The sequence below is a fragment of the Hylaeus volcanicus genome, chromosome 5, assembly GCF_026283585.1.
Source record: "Hylaeus volcanicus isolate JK05 chromosome 5, UHH_iyHylVolc1.0_haploid, whole genome shotgun sequence".
NCBI lineage: Eukaryota > Metazoa > Arthropoda > Insecta > Hymenoptera > Colletidae > Hylaeus > Hylaeus volcanicus.
Window position 1 is genome coordinate 21,632,112 of NC_071980.1, and position 20,566 is coordinate 21,652,677.

Genomic DNA, 20,566 nt, shown 5'->3' on the forward strand with positions numbered 1-20,566 from the left:
TTTATTCTCAACTTTTCATGTTCGTAAATATCCGACTAAAGGTTTGCGATGCAGCACTCAGAATCATCTTACACCTGCTTGTAAAGGATTTATGCTCATCGAGAGAATACCTTGAGCGTGGAAAGCTGGAATCCAAAGAACTTCATCCAACGACAGGTTGTTCGTCATATTACTACATAGTTATAGTAGTACTTCGACTCCTGATGGACCCAAGTAATGCAAGAGTAATTAACTAAAGCCCTGATTTTGAAACGATGTGATTAATAACTCCTAGCGTTATAAAATCCATAAATACATACTTTGAATTCAACCATCATAAGTAGCGCAACAACAACGTTAGAAAATAATATACCATTTCGGACAAATTGTATCTAATTCATAATAATAATCACTACACAAGTACATATGCAGCTAAAATATTCTAACATTTCAAATTAACACTACAGTTACGGAAATATCTTGTCAGATTTTTGATACTGAAGTTATGCTTCAATAAGTGAAGTTGATTTACTCAAAATAATTAAGAGGCTTGAATAAAAATGAATTTGGATATATGCTTGTTTCTTTTACATGAATAAAAGTCAACATAATTTCATAAACCTGGTATTAATTAACAATGTATTTCACGTGTTTAAAAAATGTTGACGACCTTAAAGAAGTTGATTAACTCGAATTTTTAGAAGAGTAGCGATCCATAGATTCAAGATGCCTGGATGGACCGTTCTGGTATCCAATTTTTATAAAAGACGAAGGCAACGGTGGAATCGTGTCGGTTCCGTAGGTATAATGTTTATCTATTCTCCCAGGTTGTCGAGTTATTACTTTCAACGCAAGGTTTATGGGCTTGTTACACGGAGATTGGCCCGAGTAAATGCTTTGCGAGACAGCGACGCGGTTACCTAAGAATTTTCATCATTTTTTACAAGCACGTCGTCCGATTCATGACTCTCATCGGACCTTCCTTTTGACGTCGATCTTTTTGACATGTCTCGACGAGCCGGAGAAACGCGCGCGATGCAATCGACCATTGGATGATTCGTTTCACGGACCTGGTCTCGTCTGGTTCTTGAAAAGATGACGTACACTAAGGATCAAAACGGAGGCAGTCACCAAAATTTATCTGACAAAAGTATTTTTTACTAATTAAATATTTCAGAACAAAGAAAAATTGACGTTGATAATTGTTCTCTTATAGTCTTAGGAAATCTACACTATTTAATAACAGTTAATATGGGTTCTACCCCAGAATTTCTCTGAGAAACATTTTTCATTAATAAAATAATTCGAAACAAAAATAAATCAACGTTGATAATTATTTTATTATAGTCTTAGGAAATCTACACTATTTCGTAACACTTAGAATAGGTTCTACGTTTAACAAATTAAACTTCATAGAATCAGTTTTTCGCCATAGTTTCTTGTACTAATATTCGCAAGTTTTATTACACCTTAATATTTTGTCCATAAGCTTTTAGCTTTAATGACAACTTTTACGCAACGTGGTATACTCTTCATTAATTTTATACAGAAATACACAAGTCAACGTCTTAAATGAGCTATCATTTCGTTTCACTATATTCACCTTCAGTTTACATTTCTTTTTATAACCTTCGTAAAACTCGTTCCATAATTGCGATTTTCAGTGTGTTTGCATAAAATTGGACGGGGATATACAGGGTGAGGCAGCTAAACTGTTACAGAGCAATAATGCCTAAACTATCGCGGATACAAAGAAATCTTACAGGAAAAAGTTAGAAGCTTTGAGGGTTCCAGCTTTTGGGACTTTGTATGATTATTGTTTTTTTTTTTTTTTTTTTTGGTCAAGATGCTGAGGCTGTATCACGGCCATTTTTTAAAATGGAACCATGGGAGTTTATTCACACCTTATGAAAGCTGACGTTGAGACGAATAAATCGACCAACATGGTCATTCAAGTTTATGCATGGATAGATTTAATCCAAACTTTGCATCACCTTTTCTCGAGCACTAGTTGAGAGGAAGCTGATGCAACGATAATCTCTGCAACTAAATAACCAACAAGGTACTCATGAGATTAGAATTTCAGTATTTTTGTAGCTAAGTAGCTCGAAAATACTTATTGTTAGTTTTCGGATAGATACTGTGATACTTTTAAAATTCATTGTTTTATCGAATTCTACCATAAAAATTAAGATGTTCCTATTTGTATGATGTTCGTTTATGTAGGAGAAGCAAAGTTCACCTTCAAATCTCTGAAATACCTTACCTAGAAAAGCAGTTTATCCCCTCGAAACGATGCAACTTTCGTTTAGCAATTCTTCATACAACGTGTACTTTACAAGCTATTCAAGTGGAACACGTGTTTCACTTTGTATGCTGATGACACTAAATTGGTTAAGATTTTTGAATCTCGTTGGACTGACAATGAGTGTACCAAGTGCGAGATAAAACATGACCTTCGTATGCTTTCGCGGTGGTGCAACTCGCATGGATTACAATTAAATCCCTTCAAAATCTCCGTGTTGGTCGACGGCACCTCTTACAACGTACAAATACAATTGTGACACTGATACGTAATATTTGATTAAATTTAAATCAAAGGTAGAAGGTTAAATAGCTCTTAATTTATTTAGCGCATATGGTCAAAATTTAAGATAAGTTACACAACAGTAAATCAGTATTATCTCTAAATTTGACCTTAACTATGTATACCAGGGCTTCTTAAAATTTTTCATTCACGACATCATTTATGATTGCGATTTTCGTTGCAATCCAAACAATATAAAATAAAGATATGTAAATATTTTGTGATAATTTATTGATTAGGTAACAATATATATATATGAAAAAATATAGTTTTAGAATTTGTTTAAAAACATACAAAAATATAAAATTAAAAACTGTACAAGAAGTTACAAAATTGTATTTATTATAGTTACAAAAATTGTATACCCTAGTTTTCATCAAAACTACATTTTTTCCAATGACATAAATAAAAGAGAATATCGAATAGAATATGAAATAATTTACATTGAAATCTTGCGACCCCATTTGGGGTTGCGACCCATAGTTTAAGAAGCCCTGATGTGTAGAATATGGTTATAAATTTACACTATATGTATTGTTGTCCTTTGCATACACTATGATAATAACACAAATATAAGAAATAGGCATTGTATATATTATATACATGTAAACATTGACTCTAAACAATACATACATACTAGTTATCTCGTAGATATATGTACCAAACTATATAATATTTTAAACAGCCAAATGTCAACAGTCGTAAAATGGCGGTGAAATAAAATAAGACTTAATTATATATATGTATATACGTATATGCTGTTTTGAAATGTAATTGAAGGAAAATTAAAAGTTGTATGGTTTTTCTTTATAAGTAAATACTAAGTTTACCTTAGATTAGCCAGAATTAACGTCTGCACCTAATACAATAATAACAGCATCAAACTGCAGTCGTTGCTAATTCTATAAAATGGCTCATGCGAGTACAAATAACTGACAAAAACACCTTTCTATACTCTGTTTCATCCATTCGACTATTGCGAATTCACCCTCTTTGTCCATCTTCGACGGAAACCGCTCTTGTCACGATATAAAAATAAATAATACTTTGCGCGATAGGCGGCACGGTTTCCGCGACTCCGCGGACGCGGATCCGGTGCGTCTGGTCGATTAGCGTCGATCTAAAAAGCGTCGCATCCGCGAAGCAACTGGACGCAGCACCAGCGGCGAATATTTATCCGAATTCAATATTCACGCGCGAAATGGACAGACATTTCGGCGTTGAAAGCGAGTTTCCCGGGACGCGTCCACCGGTTCGAATCGATTTTGTAGTCAATGCCGAAACCGGACCGGCCGACAATGCTCCGATTTTCAGGATCTCGGTAGCATAAATAGCAAATAGCGAAGGTCCCTGCAGGTGTGTTGTCGGCCTGTGGACCAGCGAACGCGAGCTATCCGGCGCCGAGCTCACTCCGTGCGAGCACGGTACGTATACGTGTACGTTGTACACCGAGTACCGACAACAATGAGGCAGAGACAAAGGCCAGGTACAATGCTGATGTTGAACTCGACTGATTTCGACGATTTTTGGCCTTTGCATGTGCATCGCGCGTTACTCGACAATGATTCCCGCATACGTAATCATCGGTATGGGCAGGGAAGGCTGGTACACTCGCGGAACAGTGGCTCTCACCCGCGCCCTCTTTTTCCCTCCGCGTTCTGTCCGCGAGGTTCGTTCTGGTTTCAGTGACGTCACTAGGGGTCAATGTTTCGGAAACTTAAAGCAAAGGTTACGGTATCTTGACAAATATTAACTAAAGAGGAAACGGCAATCCGAAACAATTTATTTACAACCGATATTTTCGACACAGTTATTCGAGAATAAAAGTATACTTTAGGTATTATATAATACCTGTTACTGCATTTGAGTTAATAGCTGTTTCAAATAACGAATATTTTTGTTGTTTCTTAATTTCGAAGATAGAAATAATCTTAAAATTAATGTGTAACAAAAAGAATTTATTTTAAGAAATCTTTACACGAATTTGTTTATCCGTAACAGATCTTTGTCTGGATCCATCTGATATTGTTGATAACAAAGATAATCTTGCAACTAGTGCCGACGATGGGAGTGAGCTGGTATACTTATACAGTGGTTCTTAGTAATTTCAAGTTTATGGTACTGTTTACGAGGTAAGGGAAACAAATTCATTTAAAGTACACGGTACAAATATTCAATAATAAATTGTAACTTGCAAAGAGTAAATACGATAAGGGAAAATGACCGAAACAAGCATAAGACCAAAAATAAGTATGTCTTTAACCTATTGACTCTGTATCGTTTGGCTTTTCTTCAGTAAAACAATAAAAAACAAACATCAGTTTAAAGAAAAAAGAAGACTTTCAAGTTGACGTTCGTTTTTTTAAATGTTTTTTTAAAGGGGGGTGGGATGGATAATGTGCCCAATTGGGTATCCCAGTAAAATTTACTGAGGCAATTTTGCAAGGTGTGTGCACGATGTTTTTTTTATCAAATAAGACGAAGAAACTTTAACTTATTGAAATATTAAATGCACGCCACGTTTAATAACTCCTTTAGCAAACGTAGAACTGGAACTTTTTCTTTCAACTATCATAATTTTGTCACCTTTCGTCCTTTTTTTATAAAATTAGGTCAACCGGTATCCTAACAATTTCATACAGATTATATTTTAACTCCTATTGATGACTTCAGGACATTTTTCAAAATATAAGAATACCTGTGGGGAAAGCGTATGTTTCTTATCACTAGACGGAACATTTTTATCCAAATTCGTATTTTCATAAATACAGAAAAAGAATTGAAATTTAAATGAAAGTATGTTTTATCTTCGAAACGGTATAAACATGTACAATACTGTTGAAATTGTACACATTTTTGCATTTGTGCACATTCTCATACATTTCCCCATATTTTCATTTGCCATAAGTACATAAACACTTGTAGTCTAATTATCACGTTGCGTGCTAAAGCAAACTCCGCTATGCATTAATTCCCTGACTGCACAAAATTCTAAAATCTCGTTGACTAATCAACAAAAATATGTGTGAAATTTGTGGAAGGTGTGACTTACAGTGTTTTCAAAAGAATTTTTAATAATTCTTAAATTCTTAAGAAATAATTCTTATGATTCACCTTTCAAAACGTTAAAGTTAAAAGTTTCCATAAAGGGACAACACTAAAGGGTCGCACAGATTATTCTGACGTGACGTGACATGACGTGACGTGTTCCCACGTCACGCCAGAGTAATCTGTGCGACCCTTAACTTGAAGACCTATAATGAAGCTGATGAACAAATGTTCAGCTCCATGTTTGTTTCTTTATTTTATCGGGAAGGATCTCGCATTGAGGCACATGATTTAACATCAAAATTAAACTCGAATTCTACAGAAGAGCAGTATCAACAACTTACTAATTCTTTTTGAATTGCATAAGTTTCTGTTTTCATTATTTAAAAGTAAGTAAAAGTAAGTCAAAGATGGGCAGTCCTTCATCCTACATAACTCCGAAGAGATGTATGAAATATCGTCGAAAGTGAAAGTAACAGAAGTAATAATAGTGGCAGTGATGTATTTTTGTTACTTTAAATAATTATAACTCCTCGAAAAATGACCGTATGAGATAACTTTCTTTTTTTATGTCAAAGCTTGAACAGAATTTGTCATATTTTGATTTTCTCCTTCCTCCTTCCCGCTATTATCTTTAAAATGAAGTGATGTTTTCTTTTTATAGTTTGCGCACTTTGATGCTCTCCACGGGGTGCAATGAATTTTTCTCGTACACTTTACCAAAATTGCCGCAGAGTATAAACTTTTCTGCATAAATTAAAAAAAAAAGTACATACAAAATTACTATAATTTATTGTAAATTGAACCCATATTCGGATATAGTAGAACCCAATTAATCACCAGTATCGAAAGTAAAGTAAGAGAGAGCAAAGGCTCACGCAACGTACCGCTTATGCGAATTCGTGAACTTCATTTATATAAACTACCTAGTTATCCAAACCTAGTCGTCCCTCAACTGAATCGGATACATTTTCTACTGTATTCGAATTTTGGAGAAAAACATTCGAATATCCATAATCCAGATTACGAATACTTGGTGACTTTACTATCCGGATATCCAGATATTCGAATAATCCCAGCAATGCGATACCATAAGTTGTAGTCGGTGGAAGGAATCTCCTGTGATCGTAAATTGAAACAGTAGTAATTATTTTATTAACACAGGTAACTGATCCCTAAAACGACAGTGGTGTGCGCGTTCTCCAGGTATACATGCCTACGTTGCACCCACGAGGTCCCAAGATTTAAAAATGTTTAGATAACAAAGTTCCTTCGAAAATAATCATTTCGTAAACTTGATTACATTTTGCGGAGGAGGACAAACGACTAGTCTTAATTTCTTTCACTCAAGTGCAAAAATATTTTACGTGATACGAAATTGAATAATGTATGAAATAGTTGTATCGAATTCAGATACTACATATAAGAATTGTCATTTGATCAGTCGTGGTAGGTTTAATGATAAAAAAAAATATGAACATACAAAAAAGAATAATGTTAGAAAATGGGGTCTTATAAATCAGTTTTCAGGTTGTAATTCCTTTTATAGTATTTTTGTTAAATACGCATTGGAATTGGCATTTCTTTCTCAAGCTCTTTCTGAAGGGAACTAAACCACTAACGAAGACGTACAGAGCCGATAGTGTTGACATATGTAGAACCGCTTCTCTTGTGCATGTTACTTTTGAAGTTTCGCGGCTGCTGAATTAGACAGCTGAAGGCGGTGGATTCCTTTTGCTTTCCTTTGTTTTTTCTAGTTTGGTTAATGTTTCCTTTGCATTCTCACCAATGACTATACACGTATAATTAATCCCCTTTTTATTCGACCTTACTCACTTCCTAACAGAAACCTAACACATAGCTTAAAGCATCGACGACTAAATTCGTGTGTGCGTATGGCCCTATCGCCTTTCATATAAGCAAGCTGAGCCGTTTAAAATATCACAAAAAAAATTTACAATTTCTGACCGATTCATAACATGATATTACGATATCTCAGTTGTACATGGACCGATTTGATTGATTTTGGTTTTATTAGAAAGCTTACGTGCGATTTACATAAGAAAAATGCCTTTAAATTTAGAAAACATTGCAGGCGTGATGAGATATTAATGAAAGAAGTTTCTGGTTAGGTTGGAATCGTAGTTTTACGAGTAAAAGATACGTGGTAGCGTCAGCGCCAGTGCAGTGTACAGGGTGACGGAAATTTTTTCATGTACTTGACGTCGAGACGCTACCGCGTCTCTAGATACACTAGAAGAAAACAACATCTCCTTTCTCATGAGATCAATTTTTGTAATAGATCTCAATGAAAAATCTAACGATTAAAGACATTGAATTGTAAACCTTCTAATTCTAATATCGTGCGGTCCTGAGCAAAGAGTCTAGTGGCATCCTTGTCTTAAAAGGTTTCTGTTTACAATACAAGATTCCTTCCAGCGACTACACCACACTGGGTGACGGTAAACCTAGAGACGCCACTGTTTGGTCCTGTCCCGTTTCGCCCCGTCCTGACGCCACCGCGTCGCGTCGCGTCCCGTCCGTCCATCCGGGGGGCTTTTCAATGCTTCTCTGACGCACAATGATGCCGCGCCATCGCGATTCCGCGAGCCGTTTATCGGTTTAAATACCAGCACACAGGCCGGATAATAATAATTGTAAGCGATAGCCGATTTATGCCCGCAACCAGAGCCATGTTTCTAGCGGCCCGCTACAATGTATCTAATCAATGGCAGTTAACGCCAAAGCGACGCGGCTATTTAAATGTGAAACTGATAATTACGCAGCGTTTGCCCGTTTAATATTCGTGGATCGTTCCGGCCTCGCCGTGGATCGATGGATCAATTCAATCGAGCGTCCGATTATCCGTATATCGAGTAAACAACCACTTTTCCGGTTCCTGAGTGATCCCACTGGTCTTATTTCTCTGTTTCGAGGCCGATTCGGCTTTCGTAGGTGACGAACGACCATTTCGAAACGGAGAACCGAGCGTTTAAAGGTTTCGCGATTAATCTTGGTGTTCCGTGTCGAGCGAAGCTGTGGATCCTCGGAGAGCGGCTTAGTTTCGTCGTTCTTTCGGCGCGCGGGGTTTTTCGAGAATCGCGAACGATCGATTGAGCACCCCTGACCGTACCTGAATAGATACATTGTGCCGGGGCAGCCTATTGACGGGCGATTGTTCCCTCAACAATAACAACAATATCTGAATAGTCGTCGTGCACATCTCTCGCGCGTTGCACGCACCCACGCACGTACGCGCGCACGCACTCGCTTCCACGCGTACATGCGTGCGCGTACATCCCTTTCCACGACCCTCACCGCGCTAGCCTCAGCCTCGCCCCGCCTCGCCTCGCCTCGCCTCGCATAGTGCATCCCTTCACACGTTTCCACGCACGTCTCTTTACGCGATCGCACGTTTACGTACACTCTTGCGGCGTGATGGAGGATCTCTCGCGTGCTACGGACACGGGTAAATATCGGGTAGTTTCGCGAGCAATGTCGTTTTCATGGGTACTTTCGACGTATCGTCGAACGGGACGTACTATGTTTTATTAACCCTTTGCACCCGGATATCTCTTCGAAGCGATATTGTGAGTCTAGCAAATTTCGTTAGAGATTGTACAGGAAACATTTGCACGAGGGTAAATGTCTGAATATCAAAAATGCATGTTTTCTTGACGTTTTCCATTTAAATGGCATGAAGGAGCACATCAAAATAATGATCACCCGGATATCTCTTCGAAGCGATATTGTAAGTGTAGCAAATTTCGTTAGAGATTGTACAGGAGACATTTGCACGAGGGTAAATGTGTGAATGTCAGAAATGCATGTTTTCTCGAGGTTTTCCATTTAAATGGGACGAGGGAGTATATCAAAATATGGTATCATGTTTATTAACCCTTTGCACTTGTAAGTTTAGCAAATTTCATTAGAGATTGTACAGGAGATATATTGGATGAGGGTAAATGTGTAAATATCAGAAATGCATCTTTTCTTGACGTTTTCCATTTAAATAGCACGAAGAAGTATATCCAAATATGGTATCATGTTTATTAACCCTTCACACTTGGATATCTCCTCGAAGCGACATTGTAAGTGTAGCAAATTTCGTTAGAGATTGTACAGGAGACATTTGCACGAGGGTAAATGTCTGAATATCAAAAATGCATGTTTTCTTGACGTTTTCCATTTAAATGGCATGAAGGAGCACATCAAAATAATGATCACTCGGATATTTCTTCGAGGTGACATTGTAAGTCTATCAAGTTTTGTTAGAATTAAAAAAATTATATAAAATTAAATCGGCGTGTCGGGTCTCCGAAGAAGTTTATTGCGTGGTTTGTATTTATACCTACATTTGGCGATCAGATAATGGAAAGCCTGCAAGAATCATTAGGTTTTATGCACGCAAACAAGTAAATTACCTGAGTGTCCAACTTCGCGACACCATCCTACCCTGACACCGTAATCCCCGTCCTCATCAAATTCTCAAAAGCGATCATACCGACGAGGAAAAGTATACACGACGGGAGACTAAAGCGAAATTTTGAAAAGAACACATCGTGTGGAAAACTCAGACTCTTATTATTATAGCGAATTGGCGCGTAATCCCTTGGGTAGTGTTCGCGAAGACTGCGCGTACAAAACAATTATATATTAATTTAGAAACATGTTTATATATTAGAACGTGTCTTAATTCGAAGCATAGGATACTGGATTGAAAATTGTTTAGATTTTACTTTTCAAGATGATAATCCCACCTGACACCATATCAAAATAGTCAAACACTATTCATAACAGAATGGTATTAAAGCAATGAAATGGAAAGTGAAGAATCCTTGAACAATCTCATACAACTTGTGTGCGAAATTAAGGAAACTGATTCATGAAAGATGCTCGCAAAAGTAAAGATGAACTTCGACGAGGTATAAGAATATTGTAGGACGAAATTTTAGCTACGGATTGTAAAAATCGTCATACATACGAGCGGGAACATAACAGAATAGTAATGTCTATAAGAATTTTCTCATAAATATAAGTTAACAAGTCCGATCGAAGACTATGATGAATTCAGATACGTGTTCGAAGTAATCCAATGTGTTTTTACTAACTTTCCATGGTCGCCACTGTACAGCCGACGCAGAGCTCACGCTCGCGTTGAATTGGAGCGTTTCCTTGATCGTTACGGGATGACGAATGAAAATCCTATGCTTAATGGGGGATCAGTGAAATAATTGAGCGTAACGCGAGGCCCGTTGTAAAATATTGTTTATTGCCCGTTTATAAACAATGGTCAGTAAAGACTCTAGCGAAATGGCTTCGATACGATTATTACAATACTCTGCGAGCGCGCATTACATTTATCGTGACAATGTATATGCCAATTATAATTATAGCGCACTGGTCGATTGTTCGTAATATTATAATGGGTCGCTACATCGTTGCTCACAGAGCGGTGTATTTAATAGAATGTCCGTGAATAATTCTACTCGCGTGAAAAAAAAAGAAAGGAATTCACAGCTGGAATTACCAGCTTAACGTCGATTAATGGATTATTATCGACAGAAAGAGGCGTTCGATACACTTTGACGTCGATAAAGCTCGTAAAAAAAGGGGAAAGTACGGACACGCGAATCGCACCGAGCGATTCGTTCGTTTCTGAATGCATCGGTTCTCTAAAGTCTCGTGTAATTGTTCGAACGCTTAAATCAAGATTGTTAACCCTTTCGTTACGACGTGCGATCATAATCGCCTTCTACAAGACGCCGTACATTCACTCTGGACTTGCAGTTTCAATTTTCATTCAGAAATTATTGCTCTGTGCATACTTTCACGCTCTCGGTCTACATTTACGCTTACAGTGTTCATAAATACCGCTTTATTTCACTTAGTCTATATGTATTTCACTTTGTCGAAACTTTTTGGAGCGGCGTTCTATTCAGTAAGAGCGGAGTAGACTGTCGTAGCGAAAGAGTTTACTCTTTGTCGACGATCGATGCATTTATGCGATCAGTCGATCAAGTGCGGTAATCTCCTATTGGCGATCTGCGTGTATACAGGATGGACCAAGTAAGCGTAACAACTCATAACTCCACGGTCAGTCCTGTTAGAGAAAAATATCAAAAGAAGATGATGAATCGTTGGAAGGGTACTGTACCATAATCGCATGACCACATTTTTTCAATGAATGCAGCAGTGCATGTGCATTGCGTAATTGCACTGTTCTTTTTAACGGAATTACATACCTCTTTTGCATAAATCGAATCATGTTGTTACACTACGTAAAAAAGTATTGAGATAAACGAGTAACAAAATAAATAGTTCACGAGATATTTTAAATAATTATCTTTATCAAATTCTTTATGGCAGATGAATATTTTTTGAATTTTGTAATGATGTTCTTCGAGGATATTTCACTAGAAAACAGACCGAATCTTGATCTCTTCCAGTAAATTGATGCACTGGCGCGTAATTCACGAGTGGCCGTACAATTTCTATAAAATATGACAATGAATTGATTGAAACAACTATCGCGATCTCTTGGCTAGACCATTCGCCAGATTCGAGCTTCCTTCAGCAATTTTTTCTATAGAATTACGTGCAATATATATTCAAATCCTACAGATTTTGTAGAATTCAAAAGCGTTGTATAAAATGTGAAGAATATAATAAAGAAGCATTTGAACACTATCTTCGATAAAGACAATTATTTAAAATATCTCGTGAATTAACTATTTTTGACTACTACATATATCTCAATGCTTCTTTACGTAGAATGTTGAAAGGATTCAATCTACGCAAAAACTATATGTACTTCCATTTAAAAGAATAATGCAATTATCCAATGCACATGAATTATTGCATTAACAACAAAAGTGTACTCTTTGAACCATTCATTTTCTTTTGACATTTTTCTCCAACAACACTGATAATGCAGTTATGACTTCTTACACTTTCTCGAGTACACAATTCTATATTGTGTACTTAATAGTCTCCCGCGCACAGCATGTTGCATACACGAAAATGCCTGTCTGCAAGTGATTAAAGATGCTTTCAGATCATTGCTCCTACGAATCGGATCCTTTGCAACGTATAGGTGTAACGATATCAACCCGTACGTTTTGTGAAATGATTATCTTCGAAATTTATTCTCTTCGAATCGCTCGATGAACGCGTTCTTATAAATAGTTTAACAATAAACGCTCGGTGAGGCTCCTACATTCTCGGTAGAGAGTCGCTGCTTATGCACAGACTGCATAGCAAAGGAGCTCTAATTCCATAACACTTGTCCGATGCGTCGAACAAGTTCGCGTCGTCTAGCAGAAAGACGCCAGCTTCTGTACCAACCAAGGCGCCAACTTCTTCGAACAGACATCTTGGTTGGTGCACGAGCTAGTTACTTCCTCTTAGAAATGCCAAAAATCCGTTTCATCAATTGCGTGTAAAACAAAGAAAAACGTTTAAAAAAAGAAAGTTTATAAGAGAAACAACCACTGCGACCCGTGACCGACTACTCGATAATCGACTATCACGCAATGGTCAAATACGAGCGAAAATCGCCGCAATTGGCAATCTGGTACGCGATTATCGTGGAACATGAAAGTTGCATCGCAAAAGAATTGATATGAATAAATCCTTAAATTCCGATAAAATCGCGTCGATTACCTCTAACAATCAATCATCTGGTCAGTGCGATACCGACGATGAGAAAAGTCCTTCGTAATTCGTCGTATCGCTCTATGTACACGTGGATGATTATCGTTCGTTTCGCTGTTATTTACTTTCTAAGAGTACGAATTCGAAATTTGCTAAGCTCCTTCTTGGTTTCGTCCCACTGGACTCGTTTCAAGCCGGTTGCCGCTTGTTTGGTGTTTATCACAGTTCGTTGTCCGCAATGTCATAGTTTTCGTCGATGACGTTTTAAAACAGGTATGGCGACGGCTCGCTGAAACCGCAGTCTTTGCATGTCCTCTGTAAATTTCAGGAAACTGTTAATTGAGAAGATAGAGAAGAGTTCACCCAAATGTTACGTTAAAATTGAAGTATTCGTAAGGCAGAGTTGGAATGTTACAAGATTGAAGAATGAAAAGTAATTTCTGAAACGATTACTTTCGTTATTCACAATTATATATTAATTGGTAGTTATGATTATCGAACAACCATTAGTCATTGGTCACGTTGAACCCTTAGAACAAATATTACGATCCACAAATATATTTTTAAAGGAAGAATTATCAATACTCCAAGAAATTGTGGAATGTAGCACAATATAGTAATAGATTTACAAGATTGTTAGTCAAAGTTGAACAAATGGTATGACATAGATGTTAAACAAGTATCCAGATATTAAAGAAGTGTTGATAAAATGCAATACACCTTTGCCATATTTTACAGCTATTGAGTGGCTTTTCGAACTCAAAAGTTAAGTAAATCGATTTATAATTAAAAAAAACATATCTGATATTTTATAATAGTTTTGAAGCCGAATAAGTAATGTCATTGTAATTCTATGCAGTCTGTGTTTTATTTTTCTTATAAATAGGGTGCCACATTATGATCATCATAATTATTTATGTTATCATATACTAAAATAATTATAAAATTAAATTAAAAATATTCTATATAATATTTTGCATTTCAATAAATATTACTTATAGCTTGTTCAAAGAAACAAATCGTGTTTAATGAATTGTACTTGTATTTACATAGTTTCCACGTTGTTAAAGTGTCGTTTTGGTAAAATAATTCATTAAAGTTAAAAGAATGCATTAAAATTACTTGCCATGAGTCACTTTGAATTATATCAATTTAATTTTCTTTATATCTGTATAATTTATTCCGAAGAATAAAATATAAAGCAGTAGAAGACATGAAACTAAACATTTCTTCTATTGAATCCTTTTTATGAATTATGCACGATATTAACCATGAGTTAAGTGAATTATGAAATTTTTTAATCGATAACGATTAAAATCTGCAAATAACATAAAAGTAGACGAACGCATCTAAAAATACACTTATTATTGAAATGTTAACATCAAAATAAGCATGAATACATCCACAAGCATTGCTGTAATTATCATTATTATTTTTGCAATCATATACAAAAGTAATTGCAAAATAATCGATTACTGCTCAACTCTGCCAACTGCGATAGCGCTTCGCGCGGACAGTTCGGTGTGAACGTGTCACAAGTCTGTTTTGTTCGTAATTTTTTCCAGTCGCAGAAAATAACGGAGTCTTATCAGCCGTGGAGGAGAACTGACCGAATCTGTTAACTTCGTAAAGATTCACTTGGTTCTTTTCCGCAAATTTGCGCTCGACTCGGAGAACTTTTGAGGATTTAAGTAACAAAAGACATAAATTTCCCATGCAGAACTTCTTAACGACACGTTATCGCCAGGTTCACGAGAAAATCAAGGTTGTTCGGTTATCGGGGCTCAAAAATAAAATTCCAAAAGTATGTACACATGAATCTTATATGTTTCTTCGGTTTCGATGTAAAATGACAGATAATAATCTTTTAAAACAGGAGATATGTTTTGATTTCTATTGCTCTCGAATCGATCATTGATGTATCTTAAAATGTAATGATATTGAACGTTGTAACTAACTTTACCTTTAGGTTAGTTTACATTTGACATATATATTTTTATATTTCAAAAAATGTTTTTTTTTTCATTATTTTCATTATTTAGACAATTTTGTTTAAACGTAGATCATCTCGTTTTAGTTATTTATAAAAATTGTCATAAATGGTAGGCTCAAAATCTATACGAATAATAAATGACTTGTTAAGACTACGTCAATATCATTTAGTTTAATACTGCACGTTTTATTCTAAATAATTTTTTATTTAGTTTCCGTGATATTAATAGTTCGTGTAATTATTTACTATTTATTCCGGTTTAAAGTCTCTTTCAGCTTGGAAATGCCTAGCATTTTTAATCAAAACGTTGCTAAATAAAAATATATACCTATACAATATATTTCGTCTATCAAAGAAAACATTAATTTAGTTTACAGTTGTCGTATAGATCGAGAGCATTAAAATCAATTCATAAATTAGCTAAACCAAGGTTGAAGGTAAAAGGAAACGATGAAGGGCCAATCAATAAGATCTGGTAGAACATTATTACTAAATTTTTTTCATGTGATAAATTTGATAAATTTTAAATGTGTCAAAAAGTATTCTCTTCTAAATTCTTCTTTAAAAATGATTTATATATAAATAATAAATCTAATACTTTTTCCCAGGGCAACCACTGTTTTGTTATCTATCATTGTGAGATAGCATTGTATGCTCTCATCATTATATGAATTATGAAATGTTCCTTCGAGCTAATAGCAGTACACCTTGAAATCTATAAACTGTTCCTTCTTCGTTAACTTCAAATTGACCAAAAACGGACTGTTATCGTTTTCTCCTCTGACCCCTTGAAATAAAAAATTTCACAGAATTTAGTTACAGACACGATTGATATTATTTCTCCCGTAATTGTCGCGAAACATTTTATCGTTTATTCAGAGTATCAAAGACTTCAGAGTGACGTCTCTATTGAAGCAGCTGCCATTGCCAATCATCACGAATAAAATCACCAGTGCCAGCTCAAACATCGCGCAAATGCGTTACGGGCATTACTGGAGAACGTTGCGCTACCGGTACTGGACCCTCGGTTTGATCGTCTCTATGCCGATATTCTATAAGTTTGCGGCTAGAAAACCAAAAACAAACACCAGAAACAAGAAAGTTCTCATAAGAGATGCAATGAATAGCAATGAATAGCAATGAATGACTCGAGCACAAGTATTTTAGGAGACTCGGTATATTTAACACTTTGGGGATGAGTGTCGGCAAATAGCTGCCCGAAGACGTTCGCTCGTCAATCGGCTTCGTCCTCAAAGGGTTAACATATACTCGGTATACTTCCCTCAACGAATTCGTCAAATGTGCCAAAATGATGCGCGACGGACTCGCGCTTAATTATAAGGTGACTGTGAAACGTCGTTCGAAAATTGTATAGAACGATTTCCCACGTTGAAGCAGATCGTCGTATCAGATGTATTAGGTTGGTAGATATGAAATGTCGTTTATAGAAATGAAACTATACGAAGTATTTCTAGAACGTTGTATATTTAATTAAAATAATTTCCACGTAATTCTGTTTTTTTTTTTATAAATTTTGAATGGATTTCTCCTATTTCGTGCAATATGATTCTGCATTGATTGTACACCCAGGGGGTAGAAGATGACAAATAAGTTCATTTTCGGTTGAAAATTCATCAAAAAGGTTGCAAATTTGCGTTGAATTGATCTAACGTTCAGATAACCTTCTCTAAATGCTAACTTCATGTCTTCAGCAACTTTCATCACAGTTTTCCGAGTTTATACACGGATAAAGAAATGACTCGAATATTCTGAGTATTCACAATTGTCTGTAACGAGGTTGTAATGTTTCTGCTCCGAACGTCTTTAGTATTTAATGTATGTGTTTTAGAGTATATTTCTTCCTGTTTATCCACTTAGCTTATCGTCTGGGATACGTGGTATGGAATACGAGCCAGAAACAAGTATCACGTATCAGGGACGTGGCCGATCTACTCTAAAAGACTAACGCGATCAACTATGGCCTGAAGTAGCGCGATTTAAATCATAGGTTAAGGGATTAATATGATTACTCGATTGCAAATTATATGCATTTGTGATGTACAATAATATATAAAACATACGTAAAGTATGCATAATGTATGTTGAATTTATTCTACAAATATTATAATGATATCGTAATTTCATTTTGTACAAGTGCACATACCTTTTGGTTATGTGTAGCATATGTTTATTATGTTAGTTATATCATAAATGCATAAAATCCGCAGTTTAATGATTACAAACAATTGATTACACGATAGATTAAAATGGATGTTATCGACCCGGGTAGTTCAAAGACAGGCAAAACGACATTTCGCATGTACCAACCTAATAATTATTAGGACAACCGTTGTGTCAAAAAACAATTATTAGTCTACAGTACTAGACTGAAATGAACAGGACTTTATGAAAAATGTTTATTACGCCGAATTCATTTTACCATTGCAGAAATATAAACTGTACATCTTAATTTGTTGTTTGAAAATTATCTTAAAGTCAATCATTTTGTAAAAAAATCTCTTAATTTCTTTGTTGAACATTACATCCAACAAAGAAGGAGAAAGAAATTACTTTTATTTCACAACAATCTGTGTTTAATTTATATCTTTCTCATAAACATATACTTTCGTATACATTATATTATGAGTCAATTGTACTACCAGATCGTAAATTAATAATCCGTGGTCATGCGCGTACACAGCGAGATCTACCAAACGTCAATTACTTAACTATTAATAAACAAATTATATGTTTTTCTAAACGAATAATGTACTGAAAATATCTAAACTGGACATTTTGTGGATCGTATCTTTCTTAATAAAATTGAATAATAAAATAAATTGGAAACTATAATTGAAGTTACAGTAGTACAGGGAATAAATTTTATTAAATGTGTACAGTCTTATAATCAGCTGAAAATTAACGTAACAGCACGTCCTAACCACTAAGTTTCAACATCGATATTATATATTGAAATCATTAATTTCATTTACATCTTGATTTAATTGTGACGTCTATAAATATACTACAATAAAACTTTGTTTACCATTGGATAGTCCTCGATTAGGCCGAATTCACCCAGGCGAAAGTACACAGACCTATTCTCCATGAAGCTCCTGAAATCATACCGTGGCATCATCGGTATTCTCATTTGCCAGAACGGTTCCCTGATGTTCGCACCCAAGTTCAATATGTCCCGTTCGTTGTGATAAACACGGATCGGTAGGCTTGGCTGTAATCAATCATCGAGTTACCCATTTTTTTCTTTCTATTAGAGTTTGATTTGTCGCCACAGTGGCGTACTTGGCGTCGCGAAAGCTAGCCAAAATTATTTTTGGGACTTTATATAGGAGTTATATTTGAGATAACATTGAGACCCAGATTGGGTTAATTAAAAGTAAATAAAAATAATCTCTTTGGTTAGGTAAAACATTTACTAGAACCTTCAATTTTTAGTTTAGATCATTATTAGTGTTATAGGCGTTATTCCATAACAAGTATTTATCCTCGCGTAACACGACTATATTATACTGATTAAAAGCTAAAACTTGATCCAAATAAATCCTTGGATAAATTTGATATGACAATGATCAAAGCCTTGATCAGTTTTATGTAATGATTTCGATTGAATATTCAGCCCTTTCTTTAGAATCTGTAGTTAAGTAGCATAAATGAAAAAGTATCGATATCAAGGGTAGAAGGAAAGTAACATATTCAAAAATAATAAGTGAATTATGTCGTAGAAAAATGCCAAATTAACGTAAGCAAGACTGTTTATAATAATACGAAGTAGATAAAAATAATTTGCTTCCCGGTAGATTGTAAGAGTACATACCAACAAATGTATAGAGAAAAATTTGTCAAATCGAATATTAGTTCAATTTTTCTAAACAAATACCATATCAACTGTGCATCGTCGAAATGCGCGTACCTTTTCTGGCTTTTTGATAGGTACCTCGATGGGTGTGCTCGGCCTGGAAGAGGCTGGCGTTTGTTGGGGTGTTGTCGATTCGATGGAAGGTACCAGGCTGCAGATTCCGCTCGATTCGCTGCTGTTGCTCGGAGAAATCGGTCCGTAAGCGGCCAAACTTCTAAAACCATGATCGTACAAAAGTCTTGCGCCTAGCCCGGAAAACTGCTCAGGCTCCAGACCAGAGAGTGGTAACGCTATCGTTAGTGCCATTATGTGCCCTCCTGTTTTCTTTGTTACTCGCTAATTGCTACACTGCGGCTTCTTCCGTATTATTCACTTTTCCCGTCGACGTCACTCGAAACTAGGCGATCGTTCGATAGTCTAAGACCGTTACAACGTCGATCGACGACTAACTGAATGTTTGAGGTGTTCTCCCGAAGGATGTATCGTCACTCGACGGTACGCGTGTATGCGTGTATTCGTATCGTGTGTAGATGCTTACGCGTGGATGTATTTGAAGGTAAACATGACCTCAGTAATTTGGATTTGAATTATGAATATATTCCTAATCGCAGTAATGGCGTGGCATTGTGTATTTAACGAGTGCTAATTGAGTTTAATGAATGTCGCGAGAATTGGGCAATAATTTAGTTTAGAATCGAACGATAAAGGCGAACAAACGTTTTATCTATATAAATATTGTCGATGACATATTTCGCATCTGCTATTTGTTTGATAAACGTTAGATTTCAATTATAATATAAAGTTACATTTCATGTAAAATGAATACACAGGTTTGACAGAGTAACTGCTGAACGGACGTAGCAAATAAATTGCTGTATTGTGTTTTTATTAATTTATTGTTCGAATAAAATTTCGCCAAACTTTGCTTTGAATTACGTGATGAATTATATATGAATTACATACTCGTGTATTGTTTCTGAGATAAATATGTTATAATGGAAACATTATTTACTTTGGTGCAAAGTTACCTGTTTTATCGAATTCCATAATCTGCAGTCGATAAAGTTTTTGCAGATGTTATCTTTACCAACACCAGCTACCTTACCCACAGTTGCATCGAGAAATTTTATAGTCGGTACAACAGATCGTTTCTACATCGACTGCAGTACAAGTATACGATGAATGCTTTTACTTTGCTTACTTTGATTTTTTATATTATCTAAATACACTGTTTAATCATTTGTATTGTACAAGATTCATTAGTCTTTCTACAATATTCAAAATTTCAGTGCTTATATTTATTGCACTTGTTACTCGTCGCATCTGTAATTTCCATTTGATGGTAAAACAGATTTTCTCGTATCAGTTTTGCAGTGACCCGTTTCGTGTTACCGAACTCGACCACTAGGGTGTTACTGACTTGACT

At 35.8% G+C, this 20,566-nt stretch overlaps 1 protein-coding gene and 1 long non-coding RNA gene across 3 annotated transcripts in view; one reads left to right on the forward strand and one right to left on the reverse strand.

Moving 5' to 3' along the window:
* LOC128876321 (uncharacterized) overlaps window positions 1-20,566 on the forward strand; it is a 420,681-nt gene that overhangs the window by 120,029 nt on the left and 280,086 nt on the right. The window lies entirely within an intron of this gene.
* On the reverse strand, window positions 10,866-19,594 carry LOC128876319 (uncharacterized). 2 transcript variants are annotated; one of them, XM_054122579.1, is made up of 3 exons: window positions 19,195-19,594; window positions 18,310-18,495; window positions 10,866-13,585 (listed from the first exon to the last, which is right to left on the reverse strand). In XM_054122579.1, exons 1-3 carry the CDS (start codon window positions 19,444-19,446, stop codon window positions 13,535-13,537), a joined length of 489 nt encoding a protein of 162 aa, XP_053978554.1. In that variant the 5' UTR covers window positions 19,447-19,594; the 3' UTR covers window positions 10,866-13,534. The 2 variants fall into 2 exon arrangements, with proteins under 2 accessions (XP_053978554.1, XP_053978555.1); XM_054122580.1 differs by lacking the exon at window positions 10,866-13,585 and adding an exon at window positions 14,418-16,329.